This window comes from Manis javanica, chromosome 17 (assembly GCF_040802235.1).
Source record: "Manis javanica isolate MJ-LG chromosome 17, MJ_LKY, whole genome shotgun sequence".
Lineage (NCBI taxonomy): Eukaryota > Metazoa > Chordata > Mammalia > Pholidota > Manidae > Manis > Manis javanica.
Window position 1 is genome coordinate 12,166,362 of NC_133172.1, and position 16,103 is coordinate 12,182,464.

Sequence of the window (16,103 nt, forward strand, 5' to 3'; positions counted from 1 at the left end):
GAGACTTGATGCCCACCTATGCTCCATACAGGGCAGCTTTATTGGCGCCATTTGTAAAGGCCTTTCCCATCAGCCCCAAGCCTTTGCCTTCCCCTTCTGAGAGGGAAGTTGGTTTCTGGTCCTGATCCCATGAGCAACAGCACGCTTGGTCTGAAGCTGCTGCAACACAAGTGTGACACTCCAGGTGCAGGTCCATGTGCAAGTCTGTGCCCAGCTCTGGAGAGCAGAAGGTGGAAAGCCAGGCCTGTGTGTGGAAGCTGGGCAGAGCCCTGGCTGGCTGTAGGGATGTATGGGCAAGATGAGCAGGCCCTGTGGGCACCCCAGCTCCAGTGCTCAGTGTGGCTGAAGCCCAGGGTTGGGGCATAAAATCAGAGATCCTGAGAGAGAAGCCCTGAGGCCAAAGAAGTGTGTGGAGCAGGCCAGGGTGGAGTCCAGGGGAGACTTCAGAGGGGCCGGTGTGTGTGTGTGCACATAGCCCGGGTGGGAGGACGCGATGTACAGGGCCTTTGCTGTGTGGCTATGCCTCCCTCCCTTTCTAGTCTGCTTGCCTGAGCCTCTGGCCTCCTGAAGCTGAGGGAACACACCTGGGGGTGGGAATGTGGGGGTGGGTGGGAAGGAAACTCAGCTGGAAGTGGTTTAGACCTCAGCACCCACATCCTGTGGGAGGGGCTGTCAAGGGGCCAGGCTGTCAAGGGGCCAGGCTGTCAAGGGGCCTGGCTATCTCTGCAGTCCTCAGAGCTGCTGGAGTAACGGTGCTCTAGGGGCAGAGATGGTCATCCTCCAGGGGGGCAAAGGTGGCCCAGAGGCTAGGAGGTGGGGTCAGTTCTTCCAGATCCAGGATCAGGAGGCCTCAGCTGAGCGCCCTCCCCGCTCCTCCTCCATCAGCAGCAGGCGGCGCCGGCCAGCCTCATAGTCGGCCTCGTCCACACTGACCAGCAGGCGGACAGCCTCCCGGCCTACGGCCTCTCGAAGGGCCTCAGTCAGGAACACACCCCGCAGTGCCTGCAGCAGGGCCCCACTCAAGTAGTCACCCCAGAAGGCGTCCAAATAGGAGAGCTCTGAGAACTTGATGTCGCACACCACAGAGCCCAGGTCCCTTGAGCGCAGCACTGCAGTGGCCTGCCCAAACACGTCCAGCTGCCGTGCCAGCGCCTGGGGCCGACGGGATGCCACACCCTGCTCCAAAGCGGGCCCATGCTCGCAGTACTCTGCTCGCACCCTGAGCCGGATATCTGTGGAGAAAGGGACTGGTCAGGGAGACAACACCCAAAACGCATAGGAGGGCGAGGGCCACTGCCACACTTCCTCCCTCCCGCAGGCTCCTCCCACTGCCCCATGGGTCACACTGCACCTGCCCCACATCCTTCCCCCTCTGGTAACCACACCCAAGTACAGTGACACCCTCACATTGCTTCCCTCCTGTGGCCTGGCCTCTGTTCCCTCCTGACCTGACGACCTCCTCTCCCCTCACATGCCCGCTGCAGCCTCATCACCTCCTGATGGACTGGCCCCACCACCCCCATTAGGCAGGTCCTGACCGGCCCTGCCCGTCCTTCAGCTGGGGATGCTCTGTCCCCAGTCTCCATAGGATCTGCTCCCTCACTTCCTTCAGTTCTTTGCTCAGATGCCACCTTCCCAAAGAGGCCTCCCCTGACCACCAACCCTCTGGCCCCCTGCATTCCCGGTTCCCAGAGTCTGCTCCATTTGTTCCGCGGGCACAGACCCCTTTGAGCCTCCTCGTGCTCTCCCTCCCTGTCAGGCCCGTCACCCGTCTCCTCTGGATGGGAGCTTCCTGAAGGGATTTTTATGTTTTTTTCACCTGTATAACCCGTGGCACAGAGTAGGTGCTCAATATGTGTTTATAAGAGAACCAGTGCATGTATGAACAAACTTGCCTTTAGGCAGCCAGCTTGACCCCTCTCCCGCCCTCAAACAGCAAGATCCATGCAGAGCAACCACATCCCCAGCCCCCTACCCACCAAGCCACCTCGGCCTAGGAAACTCGAGGCTGGAACTGGGCTGGCTCTTCTGCAAGCAGGTGCTCTCTTCAAGCAGAGGCACCAGGATGGGAGGTGGTTAAGCCCGGAGCTGCTGGAGGCCACTTGGCCACTGGGAGGGGAGAGAATGAAGCCCACACAGAGCCAAGGAGAGAGAGGAAGTGACTCCTGAGTGTATCACATGAGCCCTGGAGCACCTGGATTTTCAGCTACAAGCAACTCACTTTCTGCTTACTCCAGTATCAACTGACCTTTCTGTCAGTTACAACTTGCCCTCATCTGCCCAAATGAAGTGGCAGCTCTGCACTGGGGACAGGACACAGGACTTCTGAGGTTATCCCTATAATGTGACCTCATGCATGTCACCCTCCCTGTGGGATTACTGAAATTCCACCCAGAATTGGGCTACTAACAGAATCCCTCCCAACACACACACACACATGCACACACACACACGCTGTCTTAAAATCAGATATAGGCTGAAAACAAGCACTAGACTCATATGACCTCATTTAATCCACAACCTAGCATCACCCCCAATTTACAGATGAGAAAAATAGACTTATATGACCTCATTTAATCCACAACCTAGCATCACCCCCAATTTACAGATGAGAAAATAGAGACACACTGAAGGGAAAGGACTTGCCCAAGGTGCCACAGTGAGGCAGTGGCAGGACCTGGCAGAGGTCACTGAACCTCCAAGCCCCAGAAGGCAGCTCTGGGTCAGTGGAGCCAGCTGCAACCCAGGAGCCTCCAGGCAATAGCTTTGTGACCTGAGACAAGGCACAACCTCTCTGAGCCCAGGTTCCAGCCTGAACCAATCTCTCCTACAAAAGACCATTAAGATGATTAAAGAGAGAGCCATTGGTAGGTAGGAATAGCTGGCACTGCACATGGTGCCCAATGGCTCTTCTAGAATGGCAGCCACCCACGGCTCCAATGTGCCAAATGCTTTACCCCTGAGGATTCAGCAGGATCAGTCCTGTGGGGCAGGGGCCACATTTAACCCATTTGGCAGATGAGGAAACTGAAGCTGTGGGAGGGGAAGTGTCATGCCTTAGCCTCATTCACCTTTCGCAAACCGTGTCAGCAGAGCAGAAAGTAGAAGGCAGGTTCCTGCATCCCCGGATGACTTCTTAGAACCACTCAACTTCCTCCTCCAACAACAAACCCTTCCTCTTTCTGCCTCTCTGCTGGAGGCCCAGGGAACCCTGCCTGGCACTGAGCCTCAAGGGCCTCCCACGGCACTCCGGCCCAGGTCCCTCTATCCTAATGACCAGATGAGACCTCTGGCCCACATTCGTGAGTCCTATGAGTGTCTGACCACACCTTCAACTGGCATGGGCTGGGGAGCAGGGGACTGGGAAGAGCAGCACGTGTCCCAGGCCACATGGGGCTGCTCAGTGGCAGAGGCACGGAGCCAGGTGGCGGAGTCCGACAGACCTTGAGGCGAGTCCCGGCTCTGCCACTCTCTAGCTGTGGGGCCTTGGGCATGTAACCTCACCTCTCTGAGCCTCAGTTTCCCCATCTGAAAAACAGAAACAAACAAGAGGTCCCTGCTACACAGTGGGGTCATGAGGATTAGAGGTAGCAACTCATGAAAGCTCTTGACCCTGGGCCTATGGCACAGAAGGCCCCCCGAAACAGAAACTGTAATTTCAACACCCACCTCTCTACCCCTGTGGTCCCAGCTCAGGCCCTGCCCTCTCACCTGGGCCTGAGCCAACCTCCTCCCTCATCTCTTCCTTCAATCCCGACTACATCCTCCCATTCGTCACGCGGGAAGTGCTCCCAGCACAAGCCTTACTTACTCACAAAATGACCTGTCCGCCAACTCTACCTAGAACACCCCCATTCGTGCACCATGGCCCAACTCACAAGACCCCGTGTCCCACCCAGGGGAAGCCCTCCCAGATCGCCTTTCTCCTCAGCTCACATTGCTACTAGCCTTCAATGGGAACTGTTCCCCAGAGCCCGCCCGACATGGCAGGTAGAGGGGGAACAGGACCAAGGAAGACTCATGTGTGTCCTGTTCATTCCTTCGTTCAACATATATTTACTAAGTGCCATGAACACTGGGGTGACACAAGAACCCCACCGCAAGTGGGCCTGGAAGAGGTGTGACGCCCCCGTAAGGGAGCACTGCCTGTGGGCCAGGCCCCTACCTGTGTGCTTTCACTACCTTAGACCCCTGCATCCTCTCAACATTCCTTAGTTCCATTTAGGAACGGAGAGGATTTCTGGTGAGGAAGTCCTTCACCAGACCATGGTCCAGACTCTGATCTGGAGCACAAGAAAATAAGAGGATGGCACAGAGAGGACAGGGAGGCTCCTCTGGCAGAAGGGGACGTGCATGATGTGAGCCACCGCTCCATCCCAATCCTGAATCACAGGCATCACATGCAATCTTTTCCTTACCCCTCACCAAAGTAACTTACTGACAATAGAGGACACTGACATGGTGCTTACTGCAAGCTGGCATACGCTTCACTTCTATCAGCCCTTTTGATCATCCCTACAACTTTTTGAGGCAGTGCTATTACTCCCTTTTTGCAGATGGGGAAACTGAGGTACAGAGGATGAGTCACCTGCCCAAGGCCACAGAGGCAGGAAGTGACAAACCTAGAATTCCAACTGACATGCCTGGCTCCAAAGCCCCAGCGCTTAACTATCCCTATCCTGTTTGCTGCCTCTCATGCAACTACACACAGAAATCCATAATTAAAAGACATCCCGAGAGCCAGGAGAGAAAATTATAGAGCGTGAGTTGTAATTTAGATCACAATGACCAGAGAGGACCTCTCCAGGAAATGACATTGGAAGTGAAACGTGGAGGAGGACAAGTAGGTCAAGCAGGAAAACAGGAGAGAAGAGTAGCATTCTCAGAAGAGAGAGCAGCTCAAGTCTAAGTCCAGAAGCAGAAAATGAACTTGGGGTGTCCATAGGCTGGGGGCTGGTGTGGCTGGACCAAGGTGGAGAAGGGCACAAGGGACAACTGGAGAGGAGACACAACCACAGCCTGGCAGGCAGGAGCAGAGAGTCTGCCCGGCCTCCTCTGTAAAACCACTTCACCCCAGCACCTGCTCTTGTGAGCCACTGTAAGGAACATATGGTTTGATGCAGGTGAGGAGCTCAGGCCAGCGCCGGGCCTGCAGTGAGCCCTCCAAATGCAGCAGGATGGACGCGCCCTCACCATGCTGAGTACAGCTGCTCCACAAAAGCAGCAGGGTGCTCAGAACAGAGCCAGAGCAACACTGGGGAAGGCTGAAGGTGGCTGGTCCAGGCTGGAAGCAGGAGACACAGACAGAGGTAGATGGACTGGCCCAGGTGTAATAGGGGGCCCAGGGGGAAAGAGCACCCAGAAGGCCTGGGCCCTGGGCTGGGGCTGGCCAGCAACACCAAGCATTTGTCAACCATCTGCTCCTCTTGGGCAGCTGCAGGGAAACGCTCCCTAGCCCAGGGCAGAGGTGTGGCTGCGCCTTCTGAGTGAGAGCTCCTCCTGCTGCCAGCACCCCTTGTCTTTCAACCCCACACCTCATCTGCCTCTCCTCTAGGGTAGAAGGCACACAGAGGGAAAGGGGAGGGGCTTTGCAGGAGGAGACCAGAGAAGGTCCGAGGGCCAGGCCCAAATAAAGAGAGGTAACCAGACGCTGCAATGGGAAGACCTCCGCTGCCACACCAGGGCCAGCATACCCTCCTCAGGACGATGGTGGACTCCTCCCTTGCTCCAAACTTTTCCCCAAGATGTCATGATGTCAGACATCAAGTTCTACTGAACTAATGGTTCAAAACAATGAGGAGAAGCTGCCACCAACGTCAGAGAAAGCTAAGCAGCCACTGCCTGTTTCCTGATGGAAGAGCACATCACCACCTAGGAAGTGAGCTTGGAAAAAAACATTAAACCAGAATCTGATCAAGCCTCTCCAGACCCAACTACCAATTTTCAGGCAGGGAAACACATCATTCAATCAACCCTACTGCAGGACGCAACTGGCAAAATACAGTCTTTGAGAAATGACAGAGGATAGGTACTTTCAACAAACACAACACAGGGAGGGGAGGGGAGAGAGGACTGAGATGGTGGGGGAGTCCCAGGGATCAGGAGAGACTTAAGAGAACCAATGCTTAGGAGACAATTGGAAATTTGAGCCCTGATGAGATTTTGATGGTAAGGAATTGTTCATTTCCTTGGTGTGATAATTTCTTAAAGATTTCTTATCTTTTAGAGGTACATAGTAAGAAATTTACAGATGAAATAACAGGATACCTATAACTGACTCCAAAACAACACGGCTGATGAAAACCGCTCACCCATGAGAGCTGACAACTGCTGAAGTTGGAGATGCAGAGCGAGACCGAGGTGCATGATGCCAGCTCTCTGCTTCTGTGTCTTTCCCATTGAAGATGTCAAGGCAGGGAGTAAACCTCATCCTGCCATTCAAATCCTCCAACTGCTTCCACCTGGCCCACAGCTGACAGGCCCTGCTGGACGCCAGGCCACCTGGCCGCCCTTCCCTCATAGCTGCCTCGGCTCCAGCCATGCAGCTTCCTCTCCATCCCTTCACCACCACCGGCACACTCACTCCCCTCAGCCTTGGCTCCTATTGCCCCTCCATCTGGGACACTCTCCCCGGGCCACCCACGTGCTCTCTCTTCCAGGAGGCCTTCCTAGACCACCCTACCTTGAAAATCATCTAAAACCGCATTTCCATCGCTCTCTACACCCTTGCCCGGCTTTCTCTTCTTAGCTGACATCAGAAGTTTCTGTCTCATGGCTTCTCTTCCCACAGAATGCAAGCTCTGTGAGGGCAAGAGCCTACCATCCCTACTGGGCCTAACATGTAGTGAGCGCTCTATAAACACATAGGGAATAACCGAGCAAAGCAACCCGAGTTTCAGCTCAGCCCCACCCCTGCCGCCCTGTACCATGAGGACTGTCAAACCTACCTCAAAGGCTGTCTTGAGCACTCAGTCAGGCAAGTAGCATGCCCAGCACAGTGCCCACAGGCCTGAGAGGGACATGGAACTCAGAGGTCCTGCGTCCAAGCCCAGCAGCCCTCACACTCGCTTCCTCACATTCTGGGACACTCTGGACTTTAGCCTGGTTCTATCCCTAGGGGTCAACCCCCACAGCTGCCACAGTGAGGAGGGACCAAGAATGGCGGGCCCTTCCTCATTCAGGTCTGGAGAAGCCTCCTTCTATCCCAGGATGACCTCATTAAAAATAAGCCATCCCCATTTTCAGAGGGGAAAACCAGGGCCCCACTGGAGAGCCTCACTCCAGCCCCGCCCTGCTTTGGTGAGTCAGCAGTCAGACCTGCTTCCCCCCCACCGCCCCGCCCCCCAAGACCCAGCCACGCCCTGGTTAAAACCTCTCTGCCACCCTGCCGAGGCCCTGGCCTCAGGAAAGAGATCTGGAGACTCCACTGGCACCAAGACCCCTCTCCAGCCTCAGCTAGGAGGCTGACTTCCATCGCTGCCCAGCCAGTCTGGTGGCTCTGGTAATTACTGGATGACTCCAAGCCGAGTCACAACCAGGGAGCCACCCCCTCAAGCAGGGAGCTGTCTCAGGTCTGAGGACACAGGCTGGCTGCATTGCTCTGTCCCTCCTGACAGTGCCCAACACAGGCAGCTGCAGCCTCATCTGTGGAGTGGAGGTGCCGCCCCCAGCCTGAAGGGACACAGCAGGCAACAGGAGGGGGCAGGTGTGTGTGCTCTGTGGGCTGGAGAAGGCTCTGCAGATGGAGGGAAGAGGCACCCCGGACTGAAGTCTCCTGAGGAATGCAGAGCTGCTGCAACCCCGGATCTTCCTGGCCGTACCTCCACCCTCCCACGCCTGCCTGAGCATCTCACTGGCTGACCTTCTGTGTCCCCAGGGGGGTCCCAGAGAGGTGGGGGTAGGGGGTTGAGAGAGAGCGTGCCACCTGTGCACCTGTGCTCATGTCCTCTCCTCAGAACCAGGCAGAAGTTCGAGGACAAGGTTTGAGCATAAGTCTCCACAACAGAGCCCACAATCCACTGAACCCAACCCTGTCTGCAGGTCTTGTCAGCCCTGTGTCCACAGTATTTCCTTAGTCCACCCCCTTCCCATGTTTTCCCCAGGCCGGACTTCCGCTCTCTCCTTGTTGGACTATGCAGCCTGTTCACTCATCTCCCTGGTTCTACTTTGTTTCATTTACTTCACACACGCCTGACAGAGAACCTACTATATGACCAGCACTGTTCTAAACACTTTACAAATCATAACTCATTTATTAACTCATCTTCCAGACAGGGTCAGAATTCCTCTAAAAACAAGTATCAGATCACCTCACTACCCTGCTTAAAAGCCTTTGCTAATCTGAGGCATGGAATAAAATCCAAATTCCCACCTGCTCCAAGGCCCAGCTGCTCAGCCCTGGCCAGACTCCTCTACCCACTCCCCACCCTCTCTTCATGGCACTTACTGTCTAAAGTGGGCTGTCACCCAACTAGAAGATCACTTCCATGAGGGCAAGGACCTCACTGCTATTCCCACCCCAAGCACACAGCAGTAAACAGTGAGAAAAGGAGCAAACTGGTACATGGCATAAGCCCCAGGCCAGCCACTATTCCCAGGTATTACATGAGTTAACTCATCTCTCTCAACAACCCTAATTGGAAGTTATTCTTATTAGTCCCATTTTACAGATGTAGAAACTGAGGCACAGAGAAGTTCAGTCACTTGCTCAAAATCAAACAGTCTATTTAAATGCAAAGCCAGGAGGTGAATTGGGCAGCCTGTCCCAGGGTCCTTGTTTTTTACCCCAGCATCATGCCACCACTGCAGAACACATGGCTGTTGAATAAATAAATCCCTGAAAATGTTAGCTGAATAAACAAAATTAGAAGCAGGGGGTTGTCAAGAAAGGCTTCCTAGAGGAAGTGGCACACAATGTGATCCTTCAACTATCAGTGGGATGTAGAGCAGACAGCAGCAGCAGACAAGGATTAAGGATTCATCTGCACTGAACAGATGATCAGGAGCTGCTGCCCCCACAGGAGGAGGCAACTATGTATACCACATCCCAGACGAGGGCCCGTTTCTCCTACCCTCTGGCTCTGCAGCCTGCCTGTACAGGCATTCCCCAAGACCCACAGACACCTACCACAGGTCACTTTGCCTTCTGAGGAGGGTCTCGCTGGCTCCTGCTGCTGCCGGGGGGCAGCTGGGCCCCCTCTCCGCCGCCGTCTGGCACCACCACTGGGCCGGCCCCGACTCCGACGCTGCCGCTTGGTCAGGGGGGAGCCTGAGGCAAGAAAGATGGAGCTGGTTGATGGGACCCCTGTGATAGCTGGCATACCAAGGCAAGTGCCCAGGGAAGAGCTCAAGTTATTTCCATACTGTGAGATCCCATAAGCCCCTCTCTCAGCTTCCTGGGCCTCAGTAGGCCCCATCCATAAAATGGGGAGTAAGTAGAACCTACAGCATCTAGAAAGGCAGATGAGCTCACCTCGCCACCCAGCAGTCCCACCTCCAGGTTTGACCCTAGAGAAACCTCTGTAGACTCCCATCAGAAGACAAGCATGGCAACAGCCACTGGGGCATCCTTTATAATTTGTAACTGTGTCAACTTCAAAACAATGTAAATGTCAAGAATAAACTTGAATGCAATACAAATGTTTGGCAAAAAGAATAATTTCTAGGATACATTGTTTAGTTAAGTAAAGCAAGGTGTAAAAAACGGATCTACAGTTTGCTACATTTTGCATTAAAATGAGGGGAGATAAGAATATGTATTTGCTATTTTTGCAAGATGAAACAATAAGGATAAATGAGAGATGAATGAAACCATTTACTAGGGGGTACTGGTAGCAACAATGGAAATGATACTTCTAAGATCATCTTTCTTACATACTTTAGTTTTGATTTTCAAGCCAAATAAATCAAATTAAAAAAAGAAACAAAGAAGCAAACTATAAAGTTTAACATAGAAACAAGAGAACCTAACTATATATATAATTCCCAACATGAACAAAACTGAAAAGGAACTATTTCAAGTAACATGCAAGAAAACTTTGTACACTCTCAGTGGGATATACTCAGAGGACAAGAGAAATCATAAATAAATGTTACCTTTCATTCATATTCACCAGTGGTGTCTTTACTAATTCTGAAGTTATTTTATTATTGTAAAATAAAGCAACTAAATCCTTATCCCAAAGTTATTAAGAACCAAGGTCTTTATTAAAAGAGAAAAAAGTCCTGGTAAATTTCGAGTTGAAAATACTCATATGAACTTTTTTAAAAGCATGATTTCTAACTCTGCTCACTGAAAGAGCCTAGAAACAATGCACTCAGTGCCCAGATCTGGTCTGTAAATACCACTGCTTCTAAAAGAAACTAGGCCTCTGGAAACAGCTGACTCCAGGGCTGGGGAAAGAAAAGTACAAAAGAGTCCAGGACATCCAGCAGTGCCTCAACGCAGGAAGCACCCAAAGAATGACTGAGACACATCAAAAAGACATGCCGACCAATTCGAACATCAGGAAGAATGACTCATTGATTATGACACAGTAAATGAGTAAGAAGAACACGTGAGTGGACACCAAAAAAAGAGGCTGGTGGAGAGAGAAAAGGAAAACTCCTGAAAGAATGCCAGCTAGCAGACACAGAGAAAAGGAAGAATTAGGAAATCCCCCTTACACTTTGGCAATAACTGGTTCAGGCAGAGATCATCAATGATTCTAAAACCCCTGGGGTTTTAGATATGCTGGGGAAGAGGATATGCTAATGTGCCATCCCATAGGTTATTTTCTAACCATAAAAGGAAAAAACAGTCCCTTTACCAAGAACAAATATGGGAGCCACTAACCAGGTAATTACACCTGCCCACTCACAACAGGAAAACCAGAACTTCTGCCTCCTTCACTCCAACTCAAAGCACACAGCATCAACAATGGTTCCTTCCTACCCAAAACATATAACCTGAATTAACCAAGTCTCCAGACCCAATTTCCCACTTCACAGGAAATACAGGGACAGAGAGAAGAGTTAAATGACACCATCAGGAAAGTATCAGACACTTTAGGGAACAATAAGGACATTAAAACTAAACAACTGGCTGAGTAGGGTCGATAAGTCAATGTCATGAGAAAAAAAGAGAAGGTATGGGGTGGAGGAGTTGTTTCAGTTCTATAGCAAGATGCTAAGGAGACGTATTTGAATGCACAGCCGATCAACAATGAGTGAATCCTGAAAGCGGAGACAATCTTGGGGCAATATGAAAATGTACTATCAGGATATCAGAGTATTAGCATTTACTTTCTTGGGGATGATAATGGTCGTCAAGTGATATAGGTCAAACCCCTTCTTTTCAGAAGAGCCTGCTGATTTAAGGGTAAAGTGTCCTGATGGCTATAATTTAACATTCAAAGAGTTCAACAAGAAACCCAGAATTAACAAACACACACATAAAACAAGAGTGGCAAAACATTAAAATTACTGAATCTAGGCGAAAATATGAACACCTTCACTGTATTAATCTTCCAACTTCTCTGTATGTTTGAAATTATGTTTTGAGTAATTAAAAAACTAGGGAAGGAGGAGATTGGATAAATAATGGCACAGCAATTAAAATAAACCAATTAAGAATTACTTAACATAAATAAATCTCAAAACCATGTCCTGCTAAGACAACCACATGAAGAATGATACCCATGAAGTGATGCCATTTAGATGAAACAGAAAACAACAAGAAATAATTCTGTATGTTGCTTCCGGACACATGTTTTTGTACCAAAAATAAACACACACACACAAAGCAAAAATGAGGCAGAATGACCCCTTTGGCCCCTTCCTTGATGTGCCAGGATGGGGCAGGTTCACCAGGTTTCAGAAGGAAGAGGATCACTGCCATCATGCCCACCAGCTGGGCTCACCTGTCTCCCACTGACCCTGCTGAGCATCTGAAGAACTGCTGGACTGCTGACGGCGACGGCAGCTGCCTTCAGCCCTTTTTGAAGATGAGCTGGAAGTGCCATAGTTGTAGCGTTCTGGAGACACTGGGGCGGGGGACAGAAGAATGGAAAGAAGCATTCCCAGCTTCAGGTCTCTCACAGGCCCAGCCTCTAATTGCCACCACCCTCCCCATGAACTCCTGCCCCACAGGGTGCCTGAATTCTCCAGAGGTCAGAGCCCAGACACACACTCCCTCTTAAACACCAGGGGCTCAGTGGCTGCTCAATACCTCTGGAGATAGAGCACTCACCCCTGCCTGGGGCCACCCAACCCAGATCAAAAGCAACTCCATCAGGATTAGTCTGTAAGCTGAGTCATGATCAGGTCCCCTACAATGCTGCCCCCCATAAACAGCCCCCAGTTCTCCCTGAGGCTCCAAGGAGTAGGATGGCCTCTCTGCAGGCTCCCCAAATATCTTCCAGAGCCTGACACCTCCACGTATTTTTCCAAAATCGCTGTCCATTCTATAGCCCTGCCCTTCTCCTCGTTATCCAAATCTCACGGGTTTACTGTGGGCAGTAGTACACCATCTCCCTCCACAAACTAGGCACTCTACCTCTAGTAACCCACGCAGTGGCTTGAAGGCTATGCATGCATGGGTCTCCTATGCCTTAAACCCTCTTACTTCCTCAAAACGGCTGTGTCCCAGGAGTGCTTCCCTCACAAGGATTAAGGGCATCGACTCTGGAGTCAAGCCAGCAAGGTTTGGATCCTGGCCCTCACCCTTTCTCTCTGGGCTATCTGCAGGCCCCCGTGTGACGTGACTCCTTGCCCTCGCTTCAGTCCTCTCTGCTCCTGCCACACTGGCCTCTTGAGGATGCCAAACTAATTCCTGCCTCAGGGCTTGAAAGCCTGTCTTTCCGCCTGGAATTTTCTCCTCTGAGATCTATGCACAGCAGCACTGTAGCCTCAGTTTAAATGTCACCTTCTGCAGAATAATCTTGACTTGGTTCTCCAATCTAAGGGGACCTTCACTTCACTTTGAAGCACCTTCCACTCTCACCATTCCATTACTTTGTTTTAGTCTTTCTATAACCAAATAAAAAATAAGTTACCTTACTTAAAGTCAGATTCCCCCACTAAATGTAAGCTTCATGGAACAAACACTTTGTCAGCACTGTCACCTTGTATCTCCTGTGCCCATCTTGTGGGCAAGATGCTTAACTTCTCTGAACCTGCTGTTTTCCTGGTACGGTGGAGACCAACAGAATTCCCTCATAGAATTACCAGGAGGATATAAGATGATAGTTCATATGAAAGGCTTACTGCTGTAACTGACATGAAATTAGACCTCCATAAACAGCGGCCACAAACAACATTATTGATGTGGCTGAAGCAAACCCCTCCCAAAGCCATGCCTCCTCCCGCTTGTGTTTTTCATTGATACTCAGGGAGGAGGGGTGAGTGGAATGGGACTTGGGCTGTCTGATATGGCACTGTCCATATATCACGGCACCATAGGTGCGCAGCGGCAGCAAGGCCCTCTCCCCACCGGAAGTCTGTCACCCTCCCATTCAACCCTACCTGGCCGGCGCCGCTTGCGCGCCAGGTGCGGTAGCAAGTCGTGGCGAGCCAGCACGCGCAGGAGTTGCCCCAGCAGACGCAGGTTGCTTTCGTCGCACTGCCCGCGGCGCTCCATCTCAAGCAGCAGTTCCAAGCCGCTGCGGGCGCGGGCCAGGCCGCCGGCGGCGCCGGGGGCCTCATCCAGCAGGAAAGCCAGCAGTTCCAACTCGCACTCGGTCAGTTGCCCGCCCACCACCTCGAACATACGGTGAAGCGACAGCATCCCGTAGTAGTCCAGGCACTCATCCTCCTCCCAGCTCTGAGCCGGGGTCAACCCGGACAGCGACATACCCAGGGGAGGGGGGCGCTACAAACTCAGAACCAGGGCCTAGAACCCATACACGGGGAGGGGGCAGTGGTCAGCGACGCGGGGGCCAGGGCCCCAACCTCGCCATTGCGTCTCCTCTGCCCCGTCCCGCGGGGCAGGGCCACCCTCACACCCCGGCGGTCTCAGCGTCCCCCTTCCCCCAGAAGAGAATGGTATCGCCCGAGGTCCCCTAGTAACAGATCGAGACGCCAGACCCCTCTCGTCCTCCAACCAGACGGGCCGGCGGAGCCCGAACGCCCCTCCCCAGGTGGTATGTTCCGAACCAGCCTCCGGACCTGACCAAGCGATTGGGTCTTAACAAGCCTGGGGGCCCACCCCGGGGCACCCTGCCAACTGCCCTTCGACTCTGGGCAGTACTGTCCGTAGGTGCCCCTTGGCATCCAGTGGTACTGTCCGATCAGCGCCACGGCTCCACCCAAGTGGCCCTCTGCCCCCTCCAAGTCGGACCGACTCAAGCAGCCTTTAGCTCCACACAGGTGGTGCTGTCTGAACGCGATCCCCTCGCCCAGTAAGGGCGGTACCGCCTTCTCTCCAGCCCCCAGCTGGTTCCGTCCACCCTGCACCATTCGCCCTTAGGCCTCTCTGGATCCTCACCAGATTCCGGCGTCTGACGACTCCTGGGCGACGGCCGCAGCCACTTGTTTTGGATCTTTCTGGCACCTTCTCTATTATTACGCCTGCGTCACCCCGCCCCTCCTCCTTCCCCCAACTCGCGCAGGTGCGACCGCCACGCCCCTTCCGCGCAAGCGCAGAGTTAAGCTTACAGGGCCCGCCCCCAACCGCAGAGTCTGGGCCCTCATGCCCTGCGCCTGCGCACAGCGAGAATGGTTCAGTGTCCCGGCTGGACGTGGTACCCTGTTGCCGGGTAGCTCTTCTCCGTGGGTAACTTAAGCCGCTGCGTCTCACGTCACGACCTGTTGGAACTACTCATGTCATGGACTACAGTCCACTCCTAATCACGACCTAGACGCCGCAGCTGCCCAATGCAAAGGGCCACAATCACAACCGTCCCGTCTCCAAATAGCGCCCAGGCTCCATATGATCGGGACTTGGATGCTCCTCCATTAGACTTCCCCTTACTCCTAATAGGAACCAGCCATCTCATGATCCCGACTGGAATCCCCCATCATCCAACAGAAACCCCCATCTATAAGATCCTTCCCCTGATCAAGACTAGGACTCCCACATCTTATGTTAGGGAACAGTATCTCCTTCCTGATTGCAATAGGCTCCTCCATCCTGACTGTGCACCTCTTGATGGCGTCCATCACGACCCTCCCCATTACAGTTAGACACACCCACCCACTCGAACGGGACCCAACTCTTCCAATCTCCGCCCTCCAAGGTCGCAGAGCGTCCTGATACCCCCTTCTCTAACCTGCATCTACGAGCTTCACTTTGGCGCAAGCAGATCTCTATAGACTAGCCTCGAGGCTGCATGTCTGAGAGTCTCTCCCCTGCGGTGGGGCCTTGGGCGTGGCGGCCACCCTGCAGTTCACTTAGGTGACTCAAGGTCAATGCCCGCACGTGCCTCGAGATAGGTCGCCTCCCCGGACCCGTTACCACCCTCGAATTATCTCCTCTTGAGATGCGGAAGACCTGGGTCCCACCTGGCGCTGCCTCAGGACTGCCTCTGCTTAGGCTGCAGCAATGACCTCTAAGTCTCCTACTGAAGCCCAGTCCTGGGCCGGACACACAGTAGGCGTCCAATAAGTGAACATCATTAAATCAGCCGAAAAGTTGGAGGGAAAGGATAGCAATTTTACAAACTGCGAAAGGCTATGCCCATGTTAGATGGGTTTAGTGCGCACCCACGGTGTATCAGGACCTGTGCTGGGCGCTTTTACGTGTTTGATTTCATCCAATCCCCTCCTCAACAGCCTTTGAGGTGGATGTGACTTAAGCCCATTTTACAAGGGAGTAAAAGGAGGCCCTGAGAAGGGAAAGTACCCTTAATGTGCCTGGCTCCAAAGGTGAGCTCTCGGAGATGCTCTCTTCTGCTGTGAAATGATACCTCTGCCAATGTCTCCCGGCGCCAGTCCACTCCATGGGTCTTCGCTTTCCAAAGATGCCCACTTCTCTCCACTAAACTTTCAGACTTGGCAGAGAAGTGCCCGAACTGCGCAGGCGCTTCTCCAAGCCGGGAGCCTCGAGACCCGCCCATTGGATACAGTTGTGTGCGTGGAGAAACTCGCTGAGCCCCGCCTGAGAGTCAACACGCAGGCGCAAGGGC

General features: G+C 52.9%; 1 protein-coding gene across 3 annotated transcripts; it reads right to left on the bottom strand.

Moving 5' to 3' along the window:
* On the bottom strand, positions 1-16,005 carry DEDD2 (death effector domain containing 2). 3 transcript variants are annotated; one of them, XM_017654430.3, is made up of 5 exons: positions 15,885-16,005; positions 13,504-13,870; positions 11,901-12,023; positions 9,128-9,268; positions 1-1,232 (listed from the first exon to the last, which is right to left on the bottom strand). In XM_017654430.3, the coding sequence occupies exons 2-5, from the start codon at positions 13,829-13,831 to the stop codon at positions 841-843; spliced, it is 984 nt and encodes a 327-aa protein (XP_017509919.2). In that variant the 5' UTR covers positions 13,832-13,870; positions 15,885-16,005; the 3' UTR covers positions 1-840. The 3 variants fall into 3 exon arrangements, with proteins under 3 accessions (XP_017509919.2, XP_017509911.2, XP_017509902.2); XM_017654422.3 differs by having other exon boundaries at positions 15,821-15,958; XM_017654413.3 differs by lacking the exon at positions 15,885-16,005 and adding an exon at positions 14,465-15,765.
* Between the last annotated feature and the right edge of the window lie 98 nt (positions 16,006-16,103).